The sequence below is a fragment of the Chaetomium globosum genome, genomic scaffold (genome assembly GCF_000143365.1).
Source record: "Chaetomium globosum CBS 148.51 scaffold_2 genomic scaffold, whole genome shotgun sequence".
Taxonomy (NCBI): Eukaryota; Fungi; Ascomycota; class Sordariomycetes; order Sordariales; family Chaetomiaceae; genus Chaetomium; species Chaetomium globosum.
Window position 1 is genome coordinate 2845356 of NT_165977.1, and position 22257 is coordinate 2867612.

The following is a 22257-nucleotide window of genomic DNA, read 5'->3' on the forward strand; positions in this document are numbered from 1 at the left end:
ATCTTGCAAGGGTGCTTAGGTTCGGTGCAGCCAAAGGGTGCACATCAAAGACTTGTCTCAACAGTAGGCTTTCGAGCTTGTAGCGAACTGTAGTTGTGATTGCTAACTGGAGAACTCCCAGAGCTCTCCAGAACGAGTGACTATATACCTATCTAAGTCCTGTGTGCTCAGTGTGCTCAGTTGCGCCCTCCAACTGAGCTCACTGAGCTACTTCTCCCATCCCTGAGCTCCTTCTGAGGACTGCACCAGCCGCGGAAATCTACGTGGGAAAGATCTGCAACGAGAAGGTCACCGATGAATCTATGCTTGGAATCGCAGAGGTCGGCCAGCCTTCCACCCCTCCGCATTAACACCAGGCGCTAATGCATCGATTCGCAGGCGATGGATTGGGCCGTCAAAGAATGCGATACACACATCATCTCCATGTGTTTGGGCTTCCAAGAGGAACACGATCCGATTGAAGAGGCTGTAGACAAGGCCATTGATGCTGGCAAACTTATCATCGCCGCTGCCTCAAACAACGGTGGTCTCTCCGGACGTGCTAGGCCAGCCCGCCATGAGGGGGTAATTTGCATCCACGCCACGGATGGGAGGGGCAACAAAGGCGGCATGAACCCTTCTCCTCTGCCCAATAGGAACAACTTTGCCACGCTAGGCGTCGCAGTCCGATGTTTGTGGAAAGGCAAGGTGTGGAAGTCCGGCACCTCCTTCGCTGTGCCCATTGCAGCAGGTTTCGCTGCAGATATCATGGAGTTTGCGAGGTGCAGATGCACCAATCTCAAGTCTAGGAAGCTCAAGAAGCTGCAACGAAAAGATGGCATGCGGGCCATTTTCGAGCGCATGGAAAAGTTGAGGGATGGCTATGACTTCATTGCCCCTCGGAGCTGTGGAACGGGCGGTGGAGTCCACAAGCGGAGCAGGATATTGTGGATCTTATTGAGCGCACAATGGAGCCCCTCTAGCAGAGTGCAAAGCCGGACCTTATTGAAGGATTTATCCACATACATCCTCAACGGCTCCCGGCTTCTTCTCCCTTGTTCACTTTCGCACAGCTCAGTCCGTTCACTTGCCCGTTCAGATGGAAGGCTCGACAGCAAAACCAACAGTCGAGCCTGCCCGCAATTTTGAGGAAACATGACATGGCCTTGTCAGGAGCATCAAACACATCGACCTCATCCGACCATGGGATGCCATTCTGCGCTCCGACACTCCTGATGGTCATTACCGCAGCTTTGTTTGCGCGAATGACAGCGCTTTTGATGTCCCAAGTCCCTTTGGCCTTTTGGCGTAGGTAGTCTGAGGAATAAGCCCCAGTGAAGGTGTCCCTGTTCAGATCCAGTCAGCACCCGTACGGATTGAACTTGACATGAAGAATCGGAAACACTGAGGTTGTTGCTATAAGGGGTCCAGTTTAAGCCTTACCCTGCTCCGGTGGTATCCCTAACGACAACCTCATACGCAGGGCAGTGAGCACTACCGTCCTCGTTTGCGTAGAATGCACCCCTGGCCCCTAGCGTGATGACCACATTCTTCACGCCGCGGTGCAGAAACTCCTGCGCGATGGTCGGCCAGCTGTCTTCGTTGACCTCGTCCCTCTCTCGGCCCGACACGATGGCTGCTTTCGACTCGTTGACAAGCAGGTGTGTGATGTGCCTGTAGAAGCGCTCTCCGATGGGGTAGCCGGCGCCGCGTTCAAGCAAAAGTCGATGCCTGCCCTGCCAGCAGTTTCGATCATGACCTCGACCACGTCCTTGGTAATCTCCATCTGAGCCCCACCGCCGAGCTGCTCGGCGTTGCGGAAGTGCTCCTTCTTCCATGTGGCTGTTGCCCCCAGCGAGAACAGGCACCTGTTCTCGCGTGTCAGGTGCTCAACCATGACGAAGCAGACGCTGGAGCGCGTGTCGGGCACCGTCACGATGCCCGAGGTGTCGATCCCGTTCTTGTTGAGCTCAACGATGAACTTGCCCCCGTACTGGTCGTCACCGACTGCGCCAATCATCTTGACCTCAATGCCGTCATAGGCCAAGGACAGGCCTTCAACCGCTGCTTCGTCGTCTTGTACCGGCCGCTTGTGGCATGTTCTGTAAGCCGCGATCGCAAAATTGGCCCCCTTGCCTCCCAGGGCTTCGATGTACTCGTTCGCCAGAACACTTTCTCCGGGGCCGGGAATGCGACTCGAAATCATGATCAGGTCGGCATCTAGGCCTCCGATGACAGCGATGGTTTGCGGTGCCATTCCGAATTGTACCTAGGTTTCCGGCTGTTGCAATAGTGTCAGGGGTACAGTGTACTCCGTATAATGGTCGATTTGACAGAAGAAATCTCTCGTAGGAAGGAAGATTTGTGGAACATGGCTGGGGCTATGGCAAGCATGAGGAAAATACCAGACTGAGGCTTGATATGGAGTTAGCTGGAGACTGGAATGTTAAGTGCTGATTTTAGACGTCGTTGGGTGCCCAACAAAGCCAGGCGTATACGCGCAACCAACGTCCTCACAGAGGCAATCCAATACACTCATGATACCCCGGCGAGACGCTTTCGTACATCTAAACCATCAGCAAAAAAAACAAACATGATGAGTGTTTGTCTAGGTACGCAGGTACCTGCCAAGCAGCAGCAAGTCCGTCAATAGGGGGCCTCGGTCCCAGATTCCTCCCACCTCTTCAACAACGCTCGTTTTTCCGGATTGACCCGGACAGTTGTCGTGTATAGATACCCAGTTATGGATTGAGCCATGCCATTGTCAGCGTCTCAAATATCGCACGCCCAGCATCAGGATGCTTCGGTCGCAGCCGCAGAAAAGGCTGCCCCTGCCTCTATCGCAGCACTACCAGACTCACCAGCATATTCGGCTTTTTCTAAGAACCAGATCACACTCATTCATTGTCTTGCCTCCTTCGCCGCGAGCTTCTCACCTCTTTCGTCCTTCATCTTCTTCCCGGCCATCGACGACCTGGCCCAGGCACTCGACGTTTCCGCTGGAAGGGTCAACCTGACCATCACCTCGTACATGACCGTGGCCGGCCTCGCACCGGCTATCCTCGGAGACCTGGCGGACAACATCGGACGTCGAATGATTTACCTCTTTATGATGATCATTTACTGCATTGCCAACACCGGCCTTGCGCTCCAGACAAACTGGACGGCGCTTTTCCTGTTGAGAATGCTGCAGAGCACCGGGAGTGCCGGTACGTGGCTCGCCCCCTCTCTCTGTGGTACATGCCCAGAAGCTTCCAGTTTAGGTGACCCTCTTAAACGAATAGGTCAAGTGCTAACAGAGGCCAGCCACCATTGCGCTAGGGTACGGAGTTGTATCGGACGTTGCTCCGCCATCAGAGCGCGGCGCATTCGTGTCTGGCCTCGTCATTGCGTAAAACCATAGCCATCCTTTGCAGTCGGTGATGCAAGAGACCAGACCCAAGGCTAACCTTACTTGTTGGAACAGTCCCAACATCGCGACGGCCATCAGCCCCATCTTAGGCGGCGCCCTCACCAGCTACGCGGGGTGGCGCTGGATTTTGGGTTCCTCGCCATCTGGTCGAGCATCTGCTTGCTCCTGGTATCTTCGTTCCTCCCGGAAACAGCGCGATCCGTCGTTGGCAACGGATCCCAAAACATCTCGAGCCTTCGGCGGCCACTAGTAGTAATAACCAGCTTTAGGAGCCCGGAACAAGTGCCATATTCCCCAAGGAAAGACGACGGCTCAGGCATCGAGCCGGTTCTACTGCCTACCAAAGCCGGCAGGGAAAGTCGCCGCTTCAAGCTCCCCAACCCTCTGGCGAGCTTGAAGCTGCTATGGGCCAAGGACAGCGCTCTGATCACGCTGATTTTCGGCGTCTTTTATATATGAACGTCAGCTCTCTCCAGGCGTCTACATCGACGCTCTTTGTCAAGATTCACAGCATCTCCGGGATTGGGCTGGGCTTAGTGTACCTGCCCTCGGGCATTGGGTCTTGTGTCGGGGCGTACTATGCAGGTATGTACGACTACTTGGTGACTTCTGTGTCCGCCAGGCCCCGATTCTCCCCTGTTGTTTATTTACAGACATGCACACAACCTACCTGTTACTAATGTCGTTGGCTCCGAGTCGAAAGGCAGCTTGATGGACCACGACTATCGCGTGGTTGCGCGGAAAAACAACTTTGAGATCAACAAACGAGCAGGTGATGACTTGGCCGATTTCCCATCGAGAAGGCGAGGTTTCGAAGCATCCGGTACGCCCTTAGCGCGGCGGGCCTCTCCATGGTAGGATATGGGTGGTCTATGCATTTCAGAGTGGTCAGTGACTCCCCGTGCCAGTCTTCATATTGGAATAGGTGGGTTTCGAGGTAACTAACCACGTCACATACAGCACATGGCCGTTCCCCTGGTGCTCCATTTCGTTATCGGTCTGTCTACAACTTTCGTGTTCAACGTATGCAGAAACCCACATCACATCATTCCATGCAGCCCTCCCCCTGGACCCGACTGACAGCCCAGTCGGAAACAGATGAGTGGCACTCTTCTAGTAGATATCCACCCCAAATCGCCTTCGACAGCCCAGACCGCGAACAGCCTCGTCCGTGCCTTTCTTGCCGGCGCTGGCACCGCTTGTGTCCAGCCTTGTATTGATGTCATGAGGGTCGGCTGGACATTTACGCTCTTTGGTAGTCTGGGTGTGGCTTGTATGGGCTTCGCATGGCTGGAGTTCGCCTTGGGCCAGAGTTGGAGGGACAAGATGAGAACGAGAGGTGTTCACCGTTGAGAGGAAATCAATGCCGGGAAGCAGAAAAAGAAAAGAAAAGAAAAAATAAACATACAACACCAGGGATTCGCTGGTCGTCACCGACCCAACTACTAGTCCGGCGGTCGGTAGTTTAACTAGGGGAGAGCGGACGGGATCCCGTGTTCTCTAGCGCCTATGGTCGTATGTGACAGTGGTGCCCGCCAGTGTCATTTATTAAGGTGGGCTCTCATACTCCACAAAGAATACGACAAAGAATATACTCCACACACACACAAAGAATACGACAAAGAATAAATAAAATAAATAAATACGACATACGACAAAGAATAAAGAATACGACATACGACAAAAAAAACAAAAAGACAAAGATCTTGTGATCAACTAACTACAGGGTTAGGGTTAAACCCCCAATGGGTCTAAGGCGGACGCTGATATCTTAAACGGGCTAAGTCTAACGAAGTGTGAGAGATGAGCAATAGGGATCGCGAGGCACAAAGGCACTGCAAGTACCACTCTATTCCGTTAATCGAAAGCTAAGGAAAAGAGAGAGAAAAGTTAAAATACAGGGATGGGTCGCGGAATGAGTGTGGTGTGCGCACAGACCACTGCAGAATATGACCGGGAATACGCATCCAACCCTAACCCAGGACACCGGGCGCATTCTCCGTCACACGAAGGAATGCGCGCCGAGCTCGCATAAGCCCGTTGGTTCGTGCCAGGATCGACTAACACCTCCCATAACTCCTTCTCCCTTTCCACAAGAATAAGTATTCTTCCCTAGACTTAGATCTAACCTTGTAACAGTTTATTCCATTTTTTAAACTAATAAATAAGAGCGGGTAAGTTACTTTACTAACTCTGTACAACTACACTGCAAAAGTATAATCTTCATGCAACCGAGCAGTTGCATCGTAAGCCATCGGTAACAAAGCAAGAAGGAAACCTCTTCCTTCATCTTGCATTTGCACTTACTCTCAAAAGTTTGGCCCCCACCCATTACATTGTCTACATTATCATCAGGCACGTCAGTAAATGGCATCCGTTACCCGTCTTCGAGTTCCGCTCCCGCAGCTGCCAGAGGCACGCGCAGGACGGAGAATGGAATTCCCGGCCACCACCAAAACCGCTCCCAAAGCCGGCAAGGCCAGACGCCCAGCTCTTCTCTCGTTCGATGAGATGCCAGAATGGTTCCAGCGTGAATCCAACCGGTGGATTCTCCATGGCTATCGGCCCATCTCAGGCTCGGCTCACGCTTCGTTCCGCAGTTGGTTGTATATCCACAACGAGTCGTTCAACATCTATTCCCACCTCATCCCGGCCGTCATCTTCCTGCTCGGCGAGTGGTATATCCTACAGTACCTTGCCGGCAGATACTCTGGGGTCACTAGCGCCGACTTTATCGCTTTCTCCATCTTCATGTTGACGGCCGCCACGTGCCTGTCATTGTCGGCGACGTATCATACCTTGATGAACCACTCCCAAAAGATGGAACACTTCTGCCTACGGTTGGACATGCTGGGTGTAGTGGTCTTTATACTAGGCGACCTTGTCTTGGGAATATACCTGGTTTTCTGGTGTGCACCTTTGCCACGCTATATCTACTGGTCCACGGTTAGTTAATCCCCACATCCCACATCTTTGTTTTCCTTATCTCAGATCTGGTGCTTGGTCTAACAGTCTTCTTTTCCCGGTTGATAGATTGGAGTTTTCGGGACGTTGACCATGTTCATGACAATGCATCCCAAGTTCCAGGGCGCAAAGTATCGCCTCTTCCGGGCATTGATGTTCGTGGCGACCGGCTTGTCTGGTGTTGCGCCCTTGATCCATGGACTTATTGTGTTCGGCATGTCGGAGATGATGAGAAAAGCTTTTCCCTATACTCTGGCAAAAGCAGGCTGCCTTCTTTCTGGAACTTTGTTCTATGCAGTAAGTCTTATTTCGCACTTACACGAGAGAACTTAAGCCTAACACATGTGGTTCTGAAGACCAGGTTTCCCGAAAGTCGATATCCTAGCAAATTCGACCTATGGGGTTCCCATTCGATCTTTCACGTCTTGGTGGTATGCGCCGCTGTGGTCCAGTTGATAGGGTACCTGGATGCCTTCGACTATGCTCACGCAAATCCCACTTGCTCAACTCTTTGAGTTATATAACCACCCTGAGAAAGATAGGTACCTAACTTTTGCTGCGACTGCAACGAGGTGGACAGGGTTTTCCAAATATTATTATTATTGTTCATACTCCGCTATGCCCTAGGGCGTGCCGGACCCTCAGCTATTTAGTGTACAGGAAAACCGTGCCCTCCCGGGCCGGGTGAAAAACCCATACCAACAATCAAGGAACGATGCGTTCTGGTGAGTCTGCGTATACAAAGAGAGGAGGCCTCCTGGCTTCCGAACGGGGGCGCTTCAGGCCGCCGCTTCCAGCTCGAGCCTCCTGGCTAAGTTGTACATCGGCAGCTTCCCCGAGTCCATCAGCCAGTCGAGAACTCTCCTCGCGAGCCGTGCAGTCGTGGGATTTATGCCATATAGAACAGAGTAAAAGTCCCGTCGTGTCCGAATTCCAATTCTCTCCCATCTTCGAGTCAACGGTGGGGCCAAACACCACACTACCAGGTGTTCGGCAGTCTCTCGTCCCTCGCCACACTCGCAGGCAGGAGTCAGAACCTCCGGGACTCCCCGTGTAAACAAGAAGTCCCGTAAGCCTATTGCTCCCGTCCGGATCTGAATCAGCAGTGAGCTCTTCGCCTTGCTGAGACCGTCGTGCCTCCTTAGGGTTTCGTTCCGGAATAGCGTCTCCTGCTGATGGTCAAAGTCGTCCGCCGGCCTGGTGATTGCCCTGCCGTCCCGTTCCTTTAACCACCTCGCTTTCCAAGCCTATTCTACTACCCTGTTCGTATCAACGGTTCCCCCCGTCCAGCGCATGACCGTGTCCGCGGCTCTCTCCACCACCGTAGGCCCTTGAGGTCCCAAGGTTCGCGGTCGGCCCCTGTTGCCCCTCCTCGAGCTAAGTCTCTGCTGTATCTTGCGGCAGGCGGTGAGGACAACGCTCGCCGCCGTCTTCTTGCCGCCTCGACCGTCGTCCAGATCGGGTCGTTGGAGTCGGTTTTCGAAATCTGCAAGCCGTTTGTTTAGGTACAAGTCCAATGGTGGTACCCATGTCTCTGTCTCGAGGTTACGGATGGGGGTAGACTTAAAGGCTCCCGCCACAATCCGCAAGCTCTTGTTCTGGGCCTTCCCGAGGGCCTTAGTGATGCCTTTCTTTACCGGCTCGCCTCCCACATCCGTGGGGATGTGAAACGATGATGCGCCATAGGCCAGCGCCGACCGGATGCACTTTGTGTACACTTCTCGCGCTTTGGCTAGCCCCATTCCCCATGTCTTTGCCACGATCCTCGATAGGGCATAGCTCTGGGTCCTCAGCTTCTTCTCCACCGCCACCAGGTGGGCCTTCCAGTTGAGTTTCCAGTCCAACCAGACTCCCAGGAACCTGGCAGACCCTTCTGGTTTAACGGGACTGGTGCCTCCCCCAGGGTTTGCCAAATAGATTGTGTCATTGATGTATAATGGGGACTTGGGAAGCAATGTTAACCAAATGCTATGGGACATCACTTTGACCTGAAACCAGCCTCTACATTTGTCTCCGCCATGATCAATAACGCTACAATTTTGTTAGCTAAGCGTTGAAATATGAGCAGTGCCAACAGCCTACCTAGGTCTTGTCTTGGAGTTTTGCTTTGATCTCTTACCACCGCGTTCTGGGTCTTGACCCATTGACCCTCCTGTGCTCAGACCTCCTGGTCTACTTTCCAACAACTGACATGGCGGACCAACCGCGGTCCAGGGTCATCAAAAATAATCCTATCGGGGACGGCCTTGATGCCTTCCGCGCTTCCTTCAACCCGGCCTGCGGAGAAGTTGGACGAGACATAGGAACCTTAACAAGCATGTGGCGGACACAGGCGCTTGACAAGTGTGAGTGCCTTTATAGCAAAGACGGCTCCCAGGCCCTTCGCTTAAACAGAGATAATAAAATGTATGAAACATTACAGCGATTGTAGAAAATCCATTACTCTGTAAAAGCAAACCGAAAGAACGTCACTCGGCCAGAGCTGTGCCCTAGGATGAGTGCATGGCCATGAACCGCCACACATGTTGCCCGATAGTCAGCGGGAAGCCAAAGAACACGCTTCCCATTTATTATAACCCAATCGTCGTCGACGAAGAGAAAACCACTGGCGGGTTTCTGGCCTCCAGAGCTGCTTGAAGCTTCTGAATTTCCGGTTATACTCAGCAGCCCTCGGTCTGTCTCGAGACATTTGCCGTCCGGCGAGAACGCCACTGCGCTGACTGAGTTGCCATGCCCCTCGAGCGTCTGCCGGTGCGCGCCGGTCGCCGTATCCCAGAGCCGGATCTTCTTATCGTGCGAAGCCGACGCAAGCGTGTTACCGTCCGGCGAGATCGCTACTGTACTGACCCAGGCGCTATGCCCCTCGAGTGTCTGCCGGTGTGTGCCGGTCGCCGTATCCCAGAGCCGGATCGTGTTATCGTACGAAGCCGATGCGAGTGTCTTGCCATCCGGCGAGAACTCCACTACGGTGACCGAGGCGCTATGCCCCTCGAGCGTCTGCCGGTACGCGCTGGTCGCCGTATCCCACAGCCGGATCGTCCTATCGTCTGAAGCCGATGCGAGCGTCTTGCTGTCCGGCGAGAACGCTACTACCTTGACCGAGCGGCTATGCCACTTGAGCGTCTGCCGGTGCGCGCCGGTCGCCGTATCCCAGAGCCGGATCGTGTCATCATATGAAGCCGATACAAGTGTCTTGCCATCCGGCGAGAATGCTACTGCCCTAACCCAGCTACCATGCCCCTCGAGCGTCTGCCGGTGTGTGCCGGTTGCTGTATCCCAGAGCCGGATCGTCTGATCGTCCGAAGCCGATGCGAGTATCTTATCATCTGGCGAGAACGCTACTGCCCTGACCGAGTGCGCCATGCCCCTCGAGCGTCTGCCGGTGCGCGCCCCAGTGGTCTCTAATGCCAGCGGTCATTTCGATAAAAGATAACCTTTCCTTCCAATACCGATTTCTAATTTCGCTCAAAGTTGGGCTGAATACGAGCGCGGAGCTGTATATCTGTAAGGGGGCCCGTTCTATGATCGATCTGTGACTAAATATAAACTTCTCTGCATCTTTCAACAGCTCAAGAAGGTAAGGGTTGATCTCCGGTTGTGACTGACTGGATTAGTAACCTGACAATAATACGGCATTGACAACATACCTGAGCGGCATGCAGAATCTTTCTTATCGAGAGCAGCCCACTGGAAAGTTGCCCTATAAGAGACAAGCTCTCAAGCCAGCGGAGGAAGCATTCCTCCAGGAATCCAAACACCTTCCCGTCATCTGTCAATTCTCCTAGAAACCCGGAGTTGTCGCTGTTCATGGAGCAGAGATGGTCGGCCCAGAATATACAAGAGTATCGTATTGGAGCTAGCGGATCTGGATCAGGGGGCGCCATATTCTCCGGCTCAGAGCCGGGGTCGAGGTCGTATATGTTGCGTCTTAGCATTGAGGACATCGCATCAGTCGAGCGCCTGACAATCTCGCTGTGCCCTTGAGCGGGCCCAGCTGGTTGAAGTCTAGTCGCGTAATTGTCGCCCAGATAGTCCTTCGCGGACTGATGGATTAGGTAGACCGTTTCGTCCTTGATTGTTAGAAATGAGCCGCATCGGTCCACAATTGTCCGGGGATTACTCTTCGCTGGCAAACCTGCAACTACAATAAGCTCGGAGAGTGACAGAGGCCGATGTACAAGGAATGTAGCCGCGAGTACATTTTTGCAGCGTTGCCGGTTTTGCTTGTTCCCTTCATCAATCCTGGCCATCATATGACCGTACAAATCTGTCAAGCCCGGAGGGATGCTCTGGACGGTCTCGACAGCGTCCCAGCCCTCCACTGAACTGAGTTCTTTGAACACGAGAGCCACCCAGAGGAACGTGTTCTCCGCTCGTTGCCGGACTTCATGAGAGACCTCAGCCAAAATGCGGTCGTCATACCCTTCCCTGTACTTGAGCTCCATAAGCTTGTGGTTGATGTATGCATTGACAGGTTCTTCTAGACGCTGAGTATCTAGCTCGACGAGGGAGTTGGAAGGGTTGAAGGAGTTAACGCTCTGTTCCTTGAGTCCAGCGAGAAGGTCAACTTCTGGACGGCTAGAGAGTAGCCATCTCACCTTCTGGGAGACGCTGAGGGAAGTCGAAATGAGATGGATGACGTCCGATCGCCCCTGCACGCACTCATCAAGAGCGTCGACCGCGAGGTAGACAGGCGACAGCCGAGGATCCTTCAACATATTCCGAAACACCTCGGACAGGGCAATGAAGGCATTTTGATCCCTGAAGAGATCCGCGCCTGACTCTTTGTATTTCTGAAGTAGATGGGATATGAGGCATGGCTGCTGAAGAAGAAGAAGCCAGATCAAAGACCTGAGGACGGCGGTGGCGTTGTTCAAGGCTGTGTGTGTGCCTTGGCAGAAGAAGAAGGAAAGTGCTGGTGATAGGGCAACAGGTTGATCCGAGAGCTGGCGAATGAGCCCGATCATGAGCATCGTCTTTCCCGTGCCGGCGTGTCCTTTTATCCAGAGCAATCGACGTGGCGGACGATCGGATCCGCTGTCGTCCCAGCTTGTGAACGCTGTATACTCCGGGGTGCGAAGGATCCATTTGTACGCGTCATCGAGCAGCTCATCCTTACTCTTCTCGATCCGCTCCATGTCGTGTTGCGGATCAACGACGCGGAGATCTCTGCGGCACGCTGACTCGATATCATCCCTACGGGCGTCCTTCTGCAGCGAGATGAAGTCCCGAATGTCCTGACGGATGTCGCCGAGTCGTCTCTCCATTCCCTCGGCATGCTCAACAAGTTTTCCTAATGAAATTTTCGTTTGTTCTTGAAAGAATTGGGCAGCATCGTTTTGAACGGTAGCCTCTGCGTCGGTAACAAGCTTCAGATCGACGTCCCAATCATCCAGATTGACCATACCGCGGAGGAATTCAAGCATTTGATTGTGATAGTAGGAACAAACACTCTTCATCTGGTATTGGAGAAGAGCTTTGTAGAGCTCGACAATGCTCCTTTCCAGCTGGCGCAAGACTGCTTGGATATCCTTGCCAGTAGCAACGTTTTTCTTGTTCAGGAGATGTTCGGTGAGCGCGCAGTACCAGTCCATTCTGGAGATGACATGGGCGAGACCGGCAAGGTTGGATTTCATCGCTTGCGCAGGATTCCGGAGCATCTGGAGGCATATTAGCAGAGCCAAGCACAAAGGGGTGTTCGAAGGACGACTGCTTACTTGCAGTCCAACGCAAACACCGGCCCACGGAAGCGCAGCCTGCGGCACGCTTTGGACAGCCAGGTCAATTATTCCCTTGACCGACAGGACGAAATCGGCGACGTCGCCTACTCCGTTCGTGATCTTGGACGCTCTGGAGATTTTCGCCCGGCCTTCCTCCACCAGCCTCCTCATGTGCATCTGTCGTTTGGTCGGGTCATGGAACTCGGCCGAGATGTCGGTGTCAGGGGTAATACCTGGGTTGGCTCCGAGAACTGTTTCCAACGTTTTCAGGTATGACGCGACAAGCTCTGCATTGTCCGTCTCAAGACTGTCGTAGGCGGCGTTCCACAGTCTCTCGGACACGGAAAGGGTAGGGGTCGGTGGGTCTGTACATTCAGTCGGCGGAGGTTTGGGTGCGGGTTCGGCGGGCAGAGCAGGAGGCAGTGCTTGCGATGCCGCGGGTGGTTGGTGATCGTTGGGAACTCTCGCATCTGTGCGGGGTTGGGCAGCCTTCGCCGCTGCGGCAGACGGGGAGGAGGGGGCACATGACTCTGTCGCGACAATGGAAGACGCTTTCGATCCGTGTTCTGCATTTCCCTGATCGGATGACTAGATGTCTACCGGAGAATATCAGTTACGAGAAGCCTTGCGATGCGAGGCAGAGTCTCAACATACCCGTCGACAGTGTGGCAGACGGAGCCGGCGAGGCTACACGACGCCGCCCGAAGGGCTTCTTCAACCACTTCTTCCACGACTTCGGCTTGTATTCAGCAGACATGGTTCCGATGGGGATTCTTGTCGAGAAAGAAGAGATCCTATGCAACGGTAAAACAATGTGAAGTCAACAGCTGCATCTCGGGCGGTTATTGCGGGGCGGAGCTGAAAGATGAGGTGAGGCTGGCCGGTATGGCGGTCGGCCGTCCAAAAGAAAGCTGTGGCGGTGCTATTGACGAATGGCAGTAGAGTAACTCCGTACTTCCTCTTCAATGCGAGACGAACGGCCAAAGTCGTTCAAGGGTACTCATGAGCCAAGCGTACCACGGACATATCGAGAGCATCAGCGACACGGTCTTCTGATCCTGATTCTACGCACCAAGGCCGCGAGTAGAGCGACCACCCAAGGAGCAAGCATGCTCTTTCCATCTTGCTCTCTGCTTTGGAGGGTGCGGGCCCGACGCGGCGCGCCCCGTCCCGCGCCTTTTCCTGTCGCAGTTCCAACAAAGATCAGATGTGGTCGTCGTTTCGAGAGACCGCAGATCGGATCGATGCGCCGCGCCCCACAGTGGGACTCTCTGCTTGTGCCGCCGGGCCGCCGCAAGGGCCGGAAAGACTCGCTACGGAGTAAGTACGCGGAACGCCAAAAAGTCGGAATGAGAGGCTTTTAATCCCCAAAAAAGAACAAACCAACATCAGGGATTCGTTGGCCACCGACCCAGCTGCTGATCTGGCTCTCACGAGGTTAACTAGGGGAGAGCGGACGGGATCCCGTGCTTTCTCGTGGATATGGTCGTATGTGACAGCTGAATGAGAGAGAGTCGTTTATGAAAGTGGGCTCTGGTACCCTGGAGGACGTAGCAAAAATACATACAACACCAAGGATTCCCCAGTCGTCACCGACCTGAGTACTAGTTTGGCCCTTGCCAGTTTAACTAGGGGAGAGCAGACGGGATCCCGTGTTTTCTGGCAGGTATGGTCGTATGTGATAGTTGGGTCTCCAAAGCGAGTTTATGAGCTGAGGAAGGAATTGGCCTTCCCGAGAGCTGTTCTAGGAGAGAGCCAACAGGAGTGACCGTGCCCGCTGCGCGCGGGCACGCCAAAGGAAGCCTGGAGGAACTTGCCGGCTGCAGGTAGGCCCCGTAGCGGAGTCAACGATGTAATTGTCTTTTTTTTTTTTTTTCATTTCATGATGGTTATTGACGAATGCTGGGAAAGTAAGGAAAGGTGGTTTCTCCAGTCAGACCAGCGTCTAATCGTACAGTCGCGCCCTCTTTGTTCCCGCTGTAGACCTCTTGCTTCTGATTGGATCGGGAGAGGGTTATCGCCCGTTTGGCGGGATCCCAATGGTCCTGTTCTTCGGGGACTTCTTCCAGTTCGACCCCGTCCTGCAGACCAGCCTCCTCTTGCCGGCGCCCAGGGACCGTGGCGGACAGAGACCGGAAAGCTTGGCGAAGCATCTCGCAGCGCACAGGCTGTTCCTCCAGTTCACAACCGTTGTCATCCTCCAGGAGCAGGTCCGCGCGGCTGGTTGCCCAAGGCTTCGGGGCTTCCTCGGGCGCCTGCGCAACGGCGAGCAGACCGAGCTGGACTTCCAGCGGCTCAGTCAACGCCTTTATACACCGTCGTGCAAGGCGTCCTTCGTAGACGGTCTGAGAGCCATCACGCCCCTGAACCAAGACCGGTGGGACCTGAACATGGCAGCCGTCGTCCAGTGGGCCCGTGCCCACGGCAAACACATCTCCATCTTTGTAGCCAAGCATGACACCGAATCGGGGAAGCGGCTGCGCGTCGAAGAGCTGGGCGACGTGCTCCGCCGCGGAGACGACTCGCAGCTGCCAACCCCGGGCCTCTTCTTTTACGCCCAAGGCATGCCGGTCGTGGTGACTCGCAACCAGTTTGTCGGGCTGAAGGTCGTCAACGGGTCAACGGGGCACCTTTCATGGCCGTCGACATTTCCCCCGACCTCGCGTTTGGCACCATCGCCCTCACTAGTGACGTGACTCTCCATCTCGGACCGCCGGTGGCCGTCCTTCTTCAGTCGGACGATAGCGCGGGCCTCGCCATCCCCGGGCTCCCCAATGGCACCATCCTGATCAAAAGCAAGACGGTCGCCATCCCGAGCCAAATGCGGGGCAAGGAAACCAGATGGAGGGGCAAGCCGGGTTTTCGGCGGGTTACCCATAGAACAGGACCTCTTTGTACGCCGGCCTTCGCCATGACAGATCAGAAGAGCCAGGGAAAACAATTCTCGGACGTCCTCGTCAACCTCAAAGGCGTCCACTTTGGCGGCACAGCGACTCGACCCAGCTTCATGAGCCTGTACGTGCAACTGTCGAGGGCGCAGAGCTGGGACGGGCTGCATCTGTTTCGGAAACCGGCGCGCAGTGACTTTATCGAACCCAAGAACGTGCTTGATAAAGACATGAAGGAGGCCATCCTCAAGCTGGAACGACAGGGCGAGAAAACCAGACGGCGGTTCGAGCAGGACCACAGGCACGAACCGTGGTTCCAAGAATGGGACGCCATGGCCGAATCAGCGCAGGCCACTGAACCTGCTGACGAAGAAGCGGGTGCGTCGCTGTAGTAGTATAGTCAACCCATAATAGATGTTGACCCTGCAAACCACATCTTTCGCCACTTTTTGACAGAAATTTGATTTCTTGGTTCGTGATTGTCGAGGATTGCGCGACGGAGGCACGCAAAGGCACGAGCGAAGCAGCGAGTCACAGGGGCCCTGATGCCGTAAGCGGCTTTTTTCTGGCGATTTTATTGGCCAGAACAAAGCAACAACGGTCCGTGCACCTCCACCGCCAAGACCAACTGCGAGATGCCAATTCGAGGAAGCAAAATGCAGATGACGCCAGACTTCGAGATGCTATCGAGAGAAGTCGAAAAGGAGAAAAAAGCCAAAATTCTACAGTGAGAAGTCGACAGTACAGGTTAGAAATGACACCGTTTTGCAGGGGTGTTTTTGGGATCCTTTTTATGGAGAAAAAACTGGTCCGTGCTTATAGCAGGCCATGGCATTTTCGACCTAAGGAAAGGAAAGGAAAGGAATTTCGACCTAAGGAAAGGAAAACCTGGAGTTTTCCTCCAGGCACAGGAGTGACCGTGCCCGCTGCGCGCGGGCACGCCAAAGGAGCCTGGAGGAACTTGCCGGCTGCAGGTAGGCCCCATAGCGGAGTCAACGATGTAATTGTTAAAGGCGGAAGAAGAAGCCATCTTGACTGCAATGGAATTATAAACAGTATCAGGAGATTGAAAGATGTCGTATCCTATGGCATATCCGGCCTCGTCGTTCTCGACAAGGCTTCACAAACCGACATCAAGACGCCTCTCTTCGATGACTGCGAGAAGTCCCTGTCCCTGGAGCGTGATATATACGAGCGACTCACACAACGGGGCGGTCATGAACGCGTTCTTTGTTATCACGGTGCCGCTGAGTCGGGCATCCGGCTGGAGTATGCGCCGAATGGTGACATCCGTGCATTGTACGCCCACGGGAAGGCGCCCAGCTTGAAACTTAGTTCGAAGCAGCACCGAGAATGGGCCCTCCAGATTGCGGAGGCTCTCGCCTTCATCCATTCCGCCGGGGTGGTCCATGGTGATCTGACATGCCACAACATATTCCTGGACGAGAACTACAACGCCAAGGTTGCCGACTTCGCCGGCTCTTCGCTGGATGGTTCCGATCTGCTCGTCTGTGTTGCCGCCAGTCACGAATATCCCGGTTCAACGCTATCTGTCCAGGGGGACATATTCGCATTTGGTTCGGTTATCTACGAGATTACGACCGGAACCGCCCCTTACAAAGACCTGTCCGACGACGAGATTGAGGCTCGCTACCAGAGAGGCGAATTTGCAGACACAGCTTTGCTAGGTGAAATGGGGGTCGTTATTCGAAGGTGCTGGTTGGGACAATATAATGGTTTCGAGTCGATAGTCTATGACTTAAAAGGTATACACCTGACCACCCTCAGCACCCGTAGTCGGTCCACGCTTACTGGGAATCTCTAACATGAAACAGCACAAGGAAACAAACGGCTTGTGCCTTCTGCACCCAGCTTCAAGACAGCGGTCCTCATTCTTGGCGTCACCGCCACGACCACTGTACTCCTCCGCGCTAGGTGATCTATCAGCACGCGATCGTGTGTTATAGCCTTATGGGGGGTCTCACGGGCCTAAGAGAGGCATCTCGGACACTTGCCCGGCTTCCTATATGTCCCCGCAAGGATGATCTCGCCGTTCGTCCCTTTGGCGGGCTCAGGGTCATCGCACATGTAACCAGTGTTCTTCGCCTCCTCGCACTTGTCGTAATTGCGCCGCTGGATGTCATGTTTGGGGCTTGCTTCGCATCCCTTGAACGTCATCTTGGACTCGTAGTAATTACACATGTTGCTAGAATAGGCCTCTTTAATGTAGTCTCAAGGTGGCCCACGGCCGTTGGTAGTCTCGGGGAAAGGGTATGGATAGAAAGTAATGATAATTCAGAATGTATGTAGATAGTGGAAGAAGAGGGGTGTTCCGATTAGTTGGGGCAACTCCAAATGCAGCATACCTCCTTTCCTTTGGCTTTCACAGCTGCAGGCATCTCTTCCCAAGTTTGGAAAATTCCTGCCTTGACATTGACTATGTCACGAACCACGTTCTGTAGCTCCAAACTCGATCCAATATATTACACTCAGACAGAATAGTGAACAGGGAAACCGAGTATTTCTTTTGGCGAGGCATCTTGTGCCCCAAAACCTAGCGTCTATTAGTCTAGGAAGATCTAAGTAGTTACAAATCCCATACATAGGGGCATCATCCGTGCCCGAGCAAGTAAAACCAGCCAACTAAACCCATCGCTTTGCCACCTCTCCCACCAAGCCCTTCATCGCCACTTCCTCCCAAACTCCCACCGACTCATACACTCTCCGGTTTCTAACCAGCCACTGCCGCCGCCGCCGTGGAAGCGGGGCGTTGCTGTCGTTGTTTCTGTTGCTGTTGTTGCTGCTGCTGCGCCGAGTGACTGGACGGCTTACCCGGAGCGTGTCTCTTAACGGGTGGCTGGGGCTGCATATTACCGGGCCCCTCGGACGCGGCGCGCTTGAGATTCTTCTTCACCGGACGGGGCTTCGTCTCGCCGGGTTCGAACACGTCATCGGGCAGGTTCGTGTTCTTGAGGTGCTGGATGGACAGGAACATGAGGCCCTCGTCGAAGAGCTCGTTGGACGTGCACATGGACTTCCAGTCGTTCACCTCGCGCGACAGGTCGAGCGACTTGGCGCCCTCGACCAACTGCAGCCCGATGTAGTGGTTAGTGGTATAGATCTCCATTTCATCCGGCTCATCTTTCTTCTTCTGGGGGATGTCCTCCAGCTTGACCTCGCTGTTGGTGTCGTGGTGGGGTTCGGGCTTGACGTTGGAGGGCGGCGGAGGCTGGGTCGATTCCGAATGCTCCTGCTTAATTCGCATGCCGTCTTCGCCCCTCGTTTCGAGTTTCTCCTCCGCCGCCGCCGGTTCGCGGTTTTCCGCCTTGATCTCCTGTTTGACCTCCCGCTTCGGCTCGACCTTGGGTTCGGCCTTGGCCTTCTCCTCGCTATCGGCGGGGGGCTTGTACACGTAAGCGAGGCTGCCCACAGATACCACCTCTTCCCAGCTGCCTATTGTTCTTGCATCGGTGTTCTCTGTCGTAACCCTTGTTGAAGGGCCGGGCCAGGGCAATAGAATGGTGCCCCTCAAGTCTGTTAACCAACAGCCGCACCCGCGATTCGACGAAGCCCGACCAGACGTTCTGTGCCTTTTTGGTCCTGCTCGCCGCGATGACTGTGAGATAATATCTAAATCCCGAGGTGAAGAAGGTGTGCTTCGTGAAAAGGTCTTTCCACTGCCGCTTTCCCAGCATGATGTCCTCCGTTACCTGGATCCCATTCTCTAGCTCCTGTTTGATCACTGTCATGGAGGACTCGCCAATATTGTGAGTGGCGCACATGGATGGATAAGACGGCGTGATGATAGGCATCTTGTGATTCCTATCACTTGTATAAATCTACTCTGTGGTAAGACATCAGCGTCGACCAGGACAAGGGCACGACTCACCTTGGGATTCCACACAGGAACTCGCGTGACGGGACTACCGTACTCGATGTCCTTGAGGAGAACGGGAAGGGGCCAAGGCCATTTGAACATGATGTGGAAAAATTTATTGACGACTACCGCGCTCGTGGCCTTGGGGTAGAGTTGGCAAACCCGAGCGACGAGCATAGCCCATGCAACACCACCAGGATAACCCATGATGTTGGCGTATATGGCTTTACGTTGGGCCCAGAGCTTGATGGCTCGGAGGGCAAGCTTGAAAGTGGCCGGTTCGGGGACGAGGTGCAAGATGTCGTCTGTTACTCTTGTTCCGTTGAGCGAGCGCACTTCGTTCTCGCTGAGGCCGCGAAGGAGATTGTTGTCGGCCAAGCTCCAATTCTTCTCGTCCGGCAACTGCTTCAATGTCTGGATGGAGCAGAAGATGAGATCGATGCTGATGCCAGAGAACTCGAACTTGATGATGGGCACGAAGGCTTCGGGCACGGGGGTGAGGTCGGTGATGGCCCCGGGCGGCGCCATCTCGACGAGGACTTCGGGAAAGATCTCAAAGTACTGTTCAACCGTAACATATTTCGGCGCTACGACGAGAGTATCCATATCGGAGCCGGGTCCGTAGACGCCCAAGCGGTAACTGCCATATGTAAACACGCGGCCGATCGCGTCGCGAATCATAAAAGTGTTCTTGGGCTCTTTTTGGGCCGCCGCCCTCTGGACAAAAACAGTTGTGATCTTCTCGAGCTGGCGCAAAACCTCCTTTCTCTTCTCCGTTTCCTGAGGGCTCTCGAAAGTACCCTGCGCGCGCAATTCTTGGTGCAGCGCATGGTTCAGTCGTTTCTCTGGCTCGGTCGGCAGAGTGGTCGAGATTGGCGGCGTCACGCCGTAGATTATCTCGGACATGATGGAATCGAGAAGAGTTTGGCCAAAGTTCGATGACGGCGTCGGGGGATTATATCCCTATGGTGACGGTGTCGACGGGCAGAAACCGCGAAAGCCTAGTCGGAGGAAAGATGGTCGAAACGAGTGTCGCTCGCGGTTGGGAAAGTAGAAGAAAAAAAAAGGAATGAAAATTATGATAGGTGGGGAATGGGAGCACCTGCGCCGTCGCAAAGCTCAAGGCATGATATGGCAACGGCGACAAAGTAGAACTGGGAATTAGTTAGTTGCAAAGTTCAACAAAAGAATAGACGGCTGAAGGGCTGATGAAAGGAGAAGTGTATCACAATGGTAAAGGAGTGGGTCCTGGGTAAGCGCGTCGGATGGGAGTGATGCAGCCGCCTGGTCGCGTTAATTGAATTTGATTATTCACAATGTGTGTTGTACTATTTGCACATATTTATTAGGCTGCATTGGGGGGCTTGGCGCACCAAAATCTTGCAGCGCTGCCCCCGAGTTGGTCTCTGTCGCCTAAAAACTTTGTGCAAATAGTAGGACACTTCCTGCAAATAATCAAATCCCGTTAGATAAGTATTTGGCCCTTGCATCGCCGTACCAATACGGTATGGTATGGTTGGTAACAGTGGCTTGCCAACACTGGGGCTGAATGAACACAGGGATGCGTGCTATGCAGTTGACTGATGGGAAGAAATGAATGTCTTAAGCCAAGATGTACAATAAATAAACACAAACCCACACGACCAAAATATCAGTTGATATTGGCAAACACAACGAAGCCCACCTCTTTTCGGCATGCAACTTTGCGTATGGAAGCCATTACAATACTGTAAATACTGCACTCCCTAAATATGGATCCGCCAGTCGATCCCCGCCCCCGCCGGGATCCCGCTTCTTCAGCCTTGCGACGAAGCACATGCGACTGCGACATTCAGCCAACTGCCTGGTTCTGCAGTCGGGGAGCGGCGCAGAAGCTCAGCCTTCTTGAGCAGAACACTCGCCTCTCCCATTTCGAAAGGTTCGATGGGGGCAAACAATGAAGAAGACACTGTTGCTCTGTTTTATTCATGGCTTCAAGGTATGCTCAAGCCTTGCGCCAGGATCAGAAGGTGTTGGAAAGCTAACAAGACTAGGGTGATGACACCACCTTTGGCCGGAACTATGCCTTCGTCGAGCACCTCCGGAGGCTCATCGCCGTGGCTCTGCCCAAGATAAACGTTCAGGCTATCGTCTACCCAACGTTCGAGACCCGTGGCGACCTTGGTGAATGCGTCACGCGGTTCAGCGACTGGTGCGTACCCCACCAATCCCACAGCACCAAGCACCACCCTAACACCTTGGTATACCCTAGGCTTGTCAACAAGGTAATCGACCTCGAAGTAGCTGCAGGCACACCTTCCCCGACCATCGACCCGTCAGTGCGGGTGGTATTGGTGGGGCACTCGATGGGCGGCATCGTAGCCGCCGAGACAACCATCAAGATCGCATCGGAGAAGCCAATCCACAACTCGGTCAACGAAGACAGCCCGAATAAGCGCTCCACGGCGATGCCACCGGCGCCCAACGCGCTCATGTTCCCCTACATCCAAGGCGTGCTCGCCTTCGACACCCCCTTCCTCGGCATCTCCCCCGGCGTGGTGGCCCACGGCGCCGAAACCCACTACGCCACCGCGTCCACGGCCATCGCCCAGCTAAGCGGACTGACCAGCCTCTGGGGCGGCGCCAAAGCCGCCCAATCCAAGGCCGACCCGGCACCCGGCAACGCCCGCACGCTCCCAGCCCCGGGCCAGGGAAGCAGGGATGCCAACAACAACAGCGACAGCAAGAACAAAAACAACCAAAACAGCGGCTGGGGGTGGGGCACGATCGCGATCGCGGCCGGCGCCGTCAGCGCGGTCGCCGCGGGCGGGGCGGCGGCGTACCTGAACCGGGAGCAGATCACGCAGGGGCTGGGGTGGGCGACGTCGCACCTCGAGTTTGTCGGGTGCCTGGCGCGCAAGGAGGAGCTGCGGCGGCGCGTCGCCTACATGGTGCGGCTGCGTAGGGAGCTCGGCGTCGGGTTCGGGAACCTGTACACCCGCCTGGGCCAGGCCGCGGAAACCACCCAGACGGCGGTCAAAGCCGGCTCGGTGCTGGGGAGAAGCGACCGGACGTTTTGTGTCGTGCCGGAGCGGGAGGAGGCTGGCGATTGGCGGCAGGCGGTTAATGATAAGGCGAAGGACGAGGTTGGGGCCCATATGAGTGAGTGGCCTTTGCTTGTTTGTGGTGATATCTGGCTTGCTGTGGTGCTAACTTGACTGCAGCCATGTTCGAACCGAAGGAAAACCCGGGCCTCAGCAAGCTGTCAATGGAAGCGAGGGACATGGTCGCGAGCTGGCTTCGTAATGACTGGTACGAGAGTAGCTCGGCAAATCCGGCGCGCGCTTGAGGCGCCATGCATTTCGTTGAAGGGGCGGCTGTGATTATGTCGTAGATATTATGTACTAATGACCCGCTTCTGAGGGAAGTGCTATACAT

The 22257-nt window shown here is 54.5% G+C and overlaps 8 protein-coding genes across 8 annotated transcripts; 4 read left to right on the top strand and 4 right to left on the bottom strand.

The window, feature by feature from the left end:
- Positions 1-423: 423 nt before the first annotated feature.
- On the top strand, positions 424-1128 carry CHGG_03030 (uncharacterized protein; the record flags this gene model as incomplete). Its single annotated transcript, XM_001229545.1, has 1 exon — positions 424-1128. The coding sequence occupies one exon, from the start codon at positions 424-426 to the stop codon at positions 1126-1128; it is 705 nt and encodes a 234-aa protein (XP_001229546.1).
- Positions 1129-1418: 290 nt separating this feature from the next.
- Positions 1419-2236, bottom strand: CHGG_03031 (uncharacterized protein; the record flags this gene model as incomplete). Its single annotated transcript, XM_001229546.1, has 2 exons — positions 1419-1625; positions 1739-2236. 2 exons carry the CDS (start codon positions 2234-2236, stop codon positions 1419-1421), a joined length of 705 nt encoding a protein of 234 aa, XP_001229547.1.
- Positions 2237-2734: 498 nt separating this feature from the next.
- Positions 2735-3850, top strand: CHGG_03032 (uncharacterized protein; the record flags this gene model as incomplete). The annotated part of the gene is made up of 3 exons (XM_001229547.1): positions 2735-3188; positions 3264-3301; positions 3446-3850. The coding sequence occupies 3 exons, from the start codon at positions 2735-2737 to the stop codon at positions 3848-3850; spliced, it is 897 nt and encodes a 298-aa protein (XP_001229548.1).
- Positions 3851-5768: 1918 nt separating this feature from the next.
- CHGG_03033 (uncharacterized protein) lies at positions 5769-6240 on the bottom strand (the record flags this gene model as incomplete). Its single annotated transcript, XM_001229548.1, has 2 exons — positions 5769-5978; positions 6190-6240. 2 exons carry the CDS (start codon positions 6238-6240, stop codon positions 5769-5771), a joined length of 261 nt encoding a protein of 86 aa, XP_001229549.1.
- Positions 6241-7602: 1362 nt separating this feature from the next.
- Positions 7603-12832, bottom strand: CHGG_03034 (uncharacterized protein; the record flags this gene model as incomplete). Its single annotated transcript, XM_001229549.1, has 5 exons — positions 7603-8386; positions 8814-9754; positions 10003-12015; positions 12073-12605; positions 12730-12832. 5 exons carry the CDS (start codon positions 12830-12832, stop codon positions 7603-7605), a joined length of 4374 nt encoding a protein of 1457 aa, XP_001229550.1.
- A 1282-nt stretch (positions 12833-14114) lies between these two features.
- On the top strand, positions 14115-16788 carry CHGG_03035 (uncharacterized protein; the record flags this gene model as incomplete). The annotated part of the gene is made up of 5 exons (XM_001229550.1): positions 14115-14692; positions 14764-15341; positions 15549-15690; positions 15869-15937; positions 16020-16788. The coding sequence occupies 5 exons, from the start codon at positions 14115-14117 to the stop codon at positions 16786-16788; spliced, it is 2136 nt and encodes a 711-aa protein (XP_001229551.1).
- A 906-nt stretch (positions 16789-17694) lies between these two features.
- On the bottom strand, positions 17695-19746 carry CHGG_03036 (uncharacterized protein; the record flags this gene model as incomplete). The annotated part of the gene is made up of 2 exons (XM_001229551.1): positions 17695-18579; positions 18853-19746. The coding sequence occupies 2 exons, from the start codon at positions 19744-19746 to the stop codon at positions 17695-17697; spliced, it is 1779 nt and encodes a 592-aa protein (XP_001229552.1).
- A 1030-nt stretch (positions 19747-20776) lies between these two features.
- Positions 20777-22168, top strand: CHGG_03037 (uncharacterized protein; the record flags this gene model as incomplete). Its single annotated transcript, XM_001229552.1, has 3 exons — positions 20777-20818; positions 20874-21981; positions 22044-22168. 3 exons carry the CDS (start codon positions 20777-20779, stop codon positions 22166-22168), a joined length of 1275 nt encoding a protein of 424 aa, XP_001229553.1.
- Between the last annotated feature and the right edge of the window lie 89 nt (positions 22169-22257).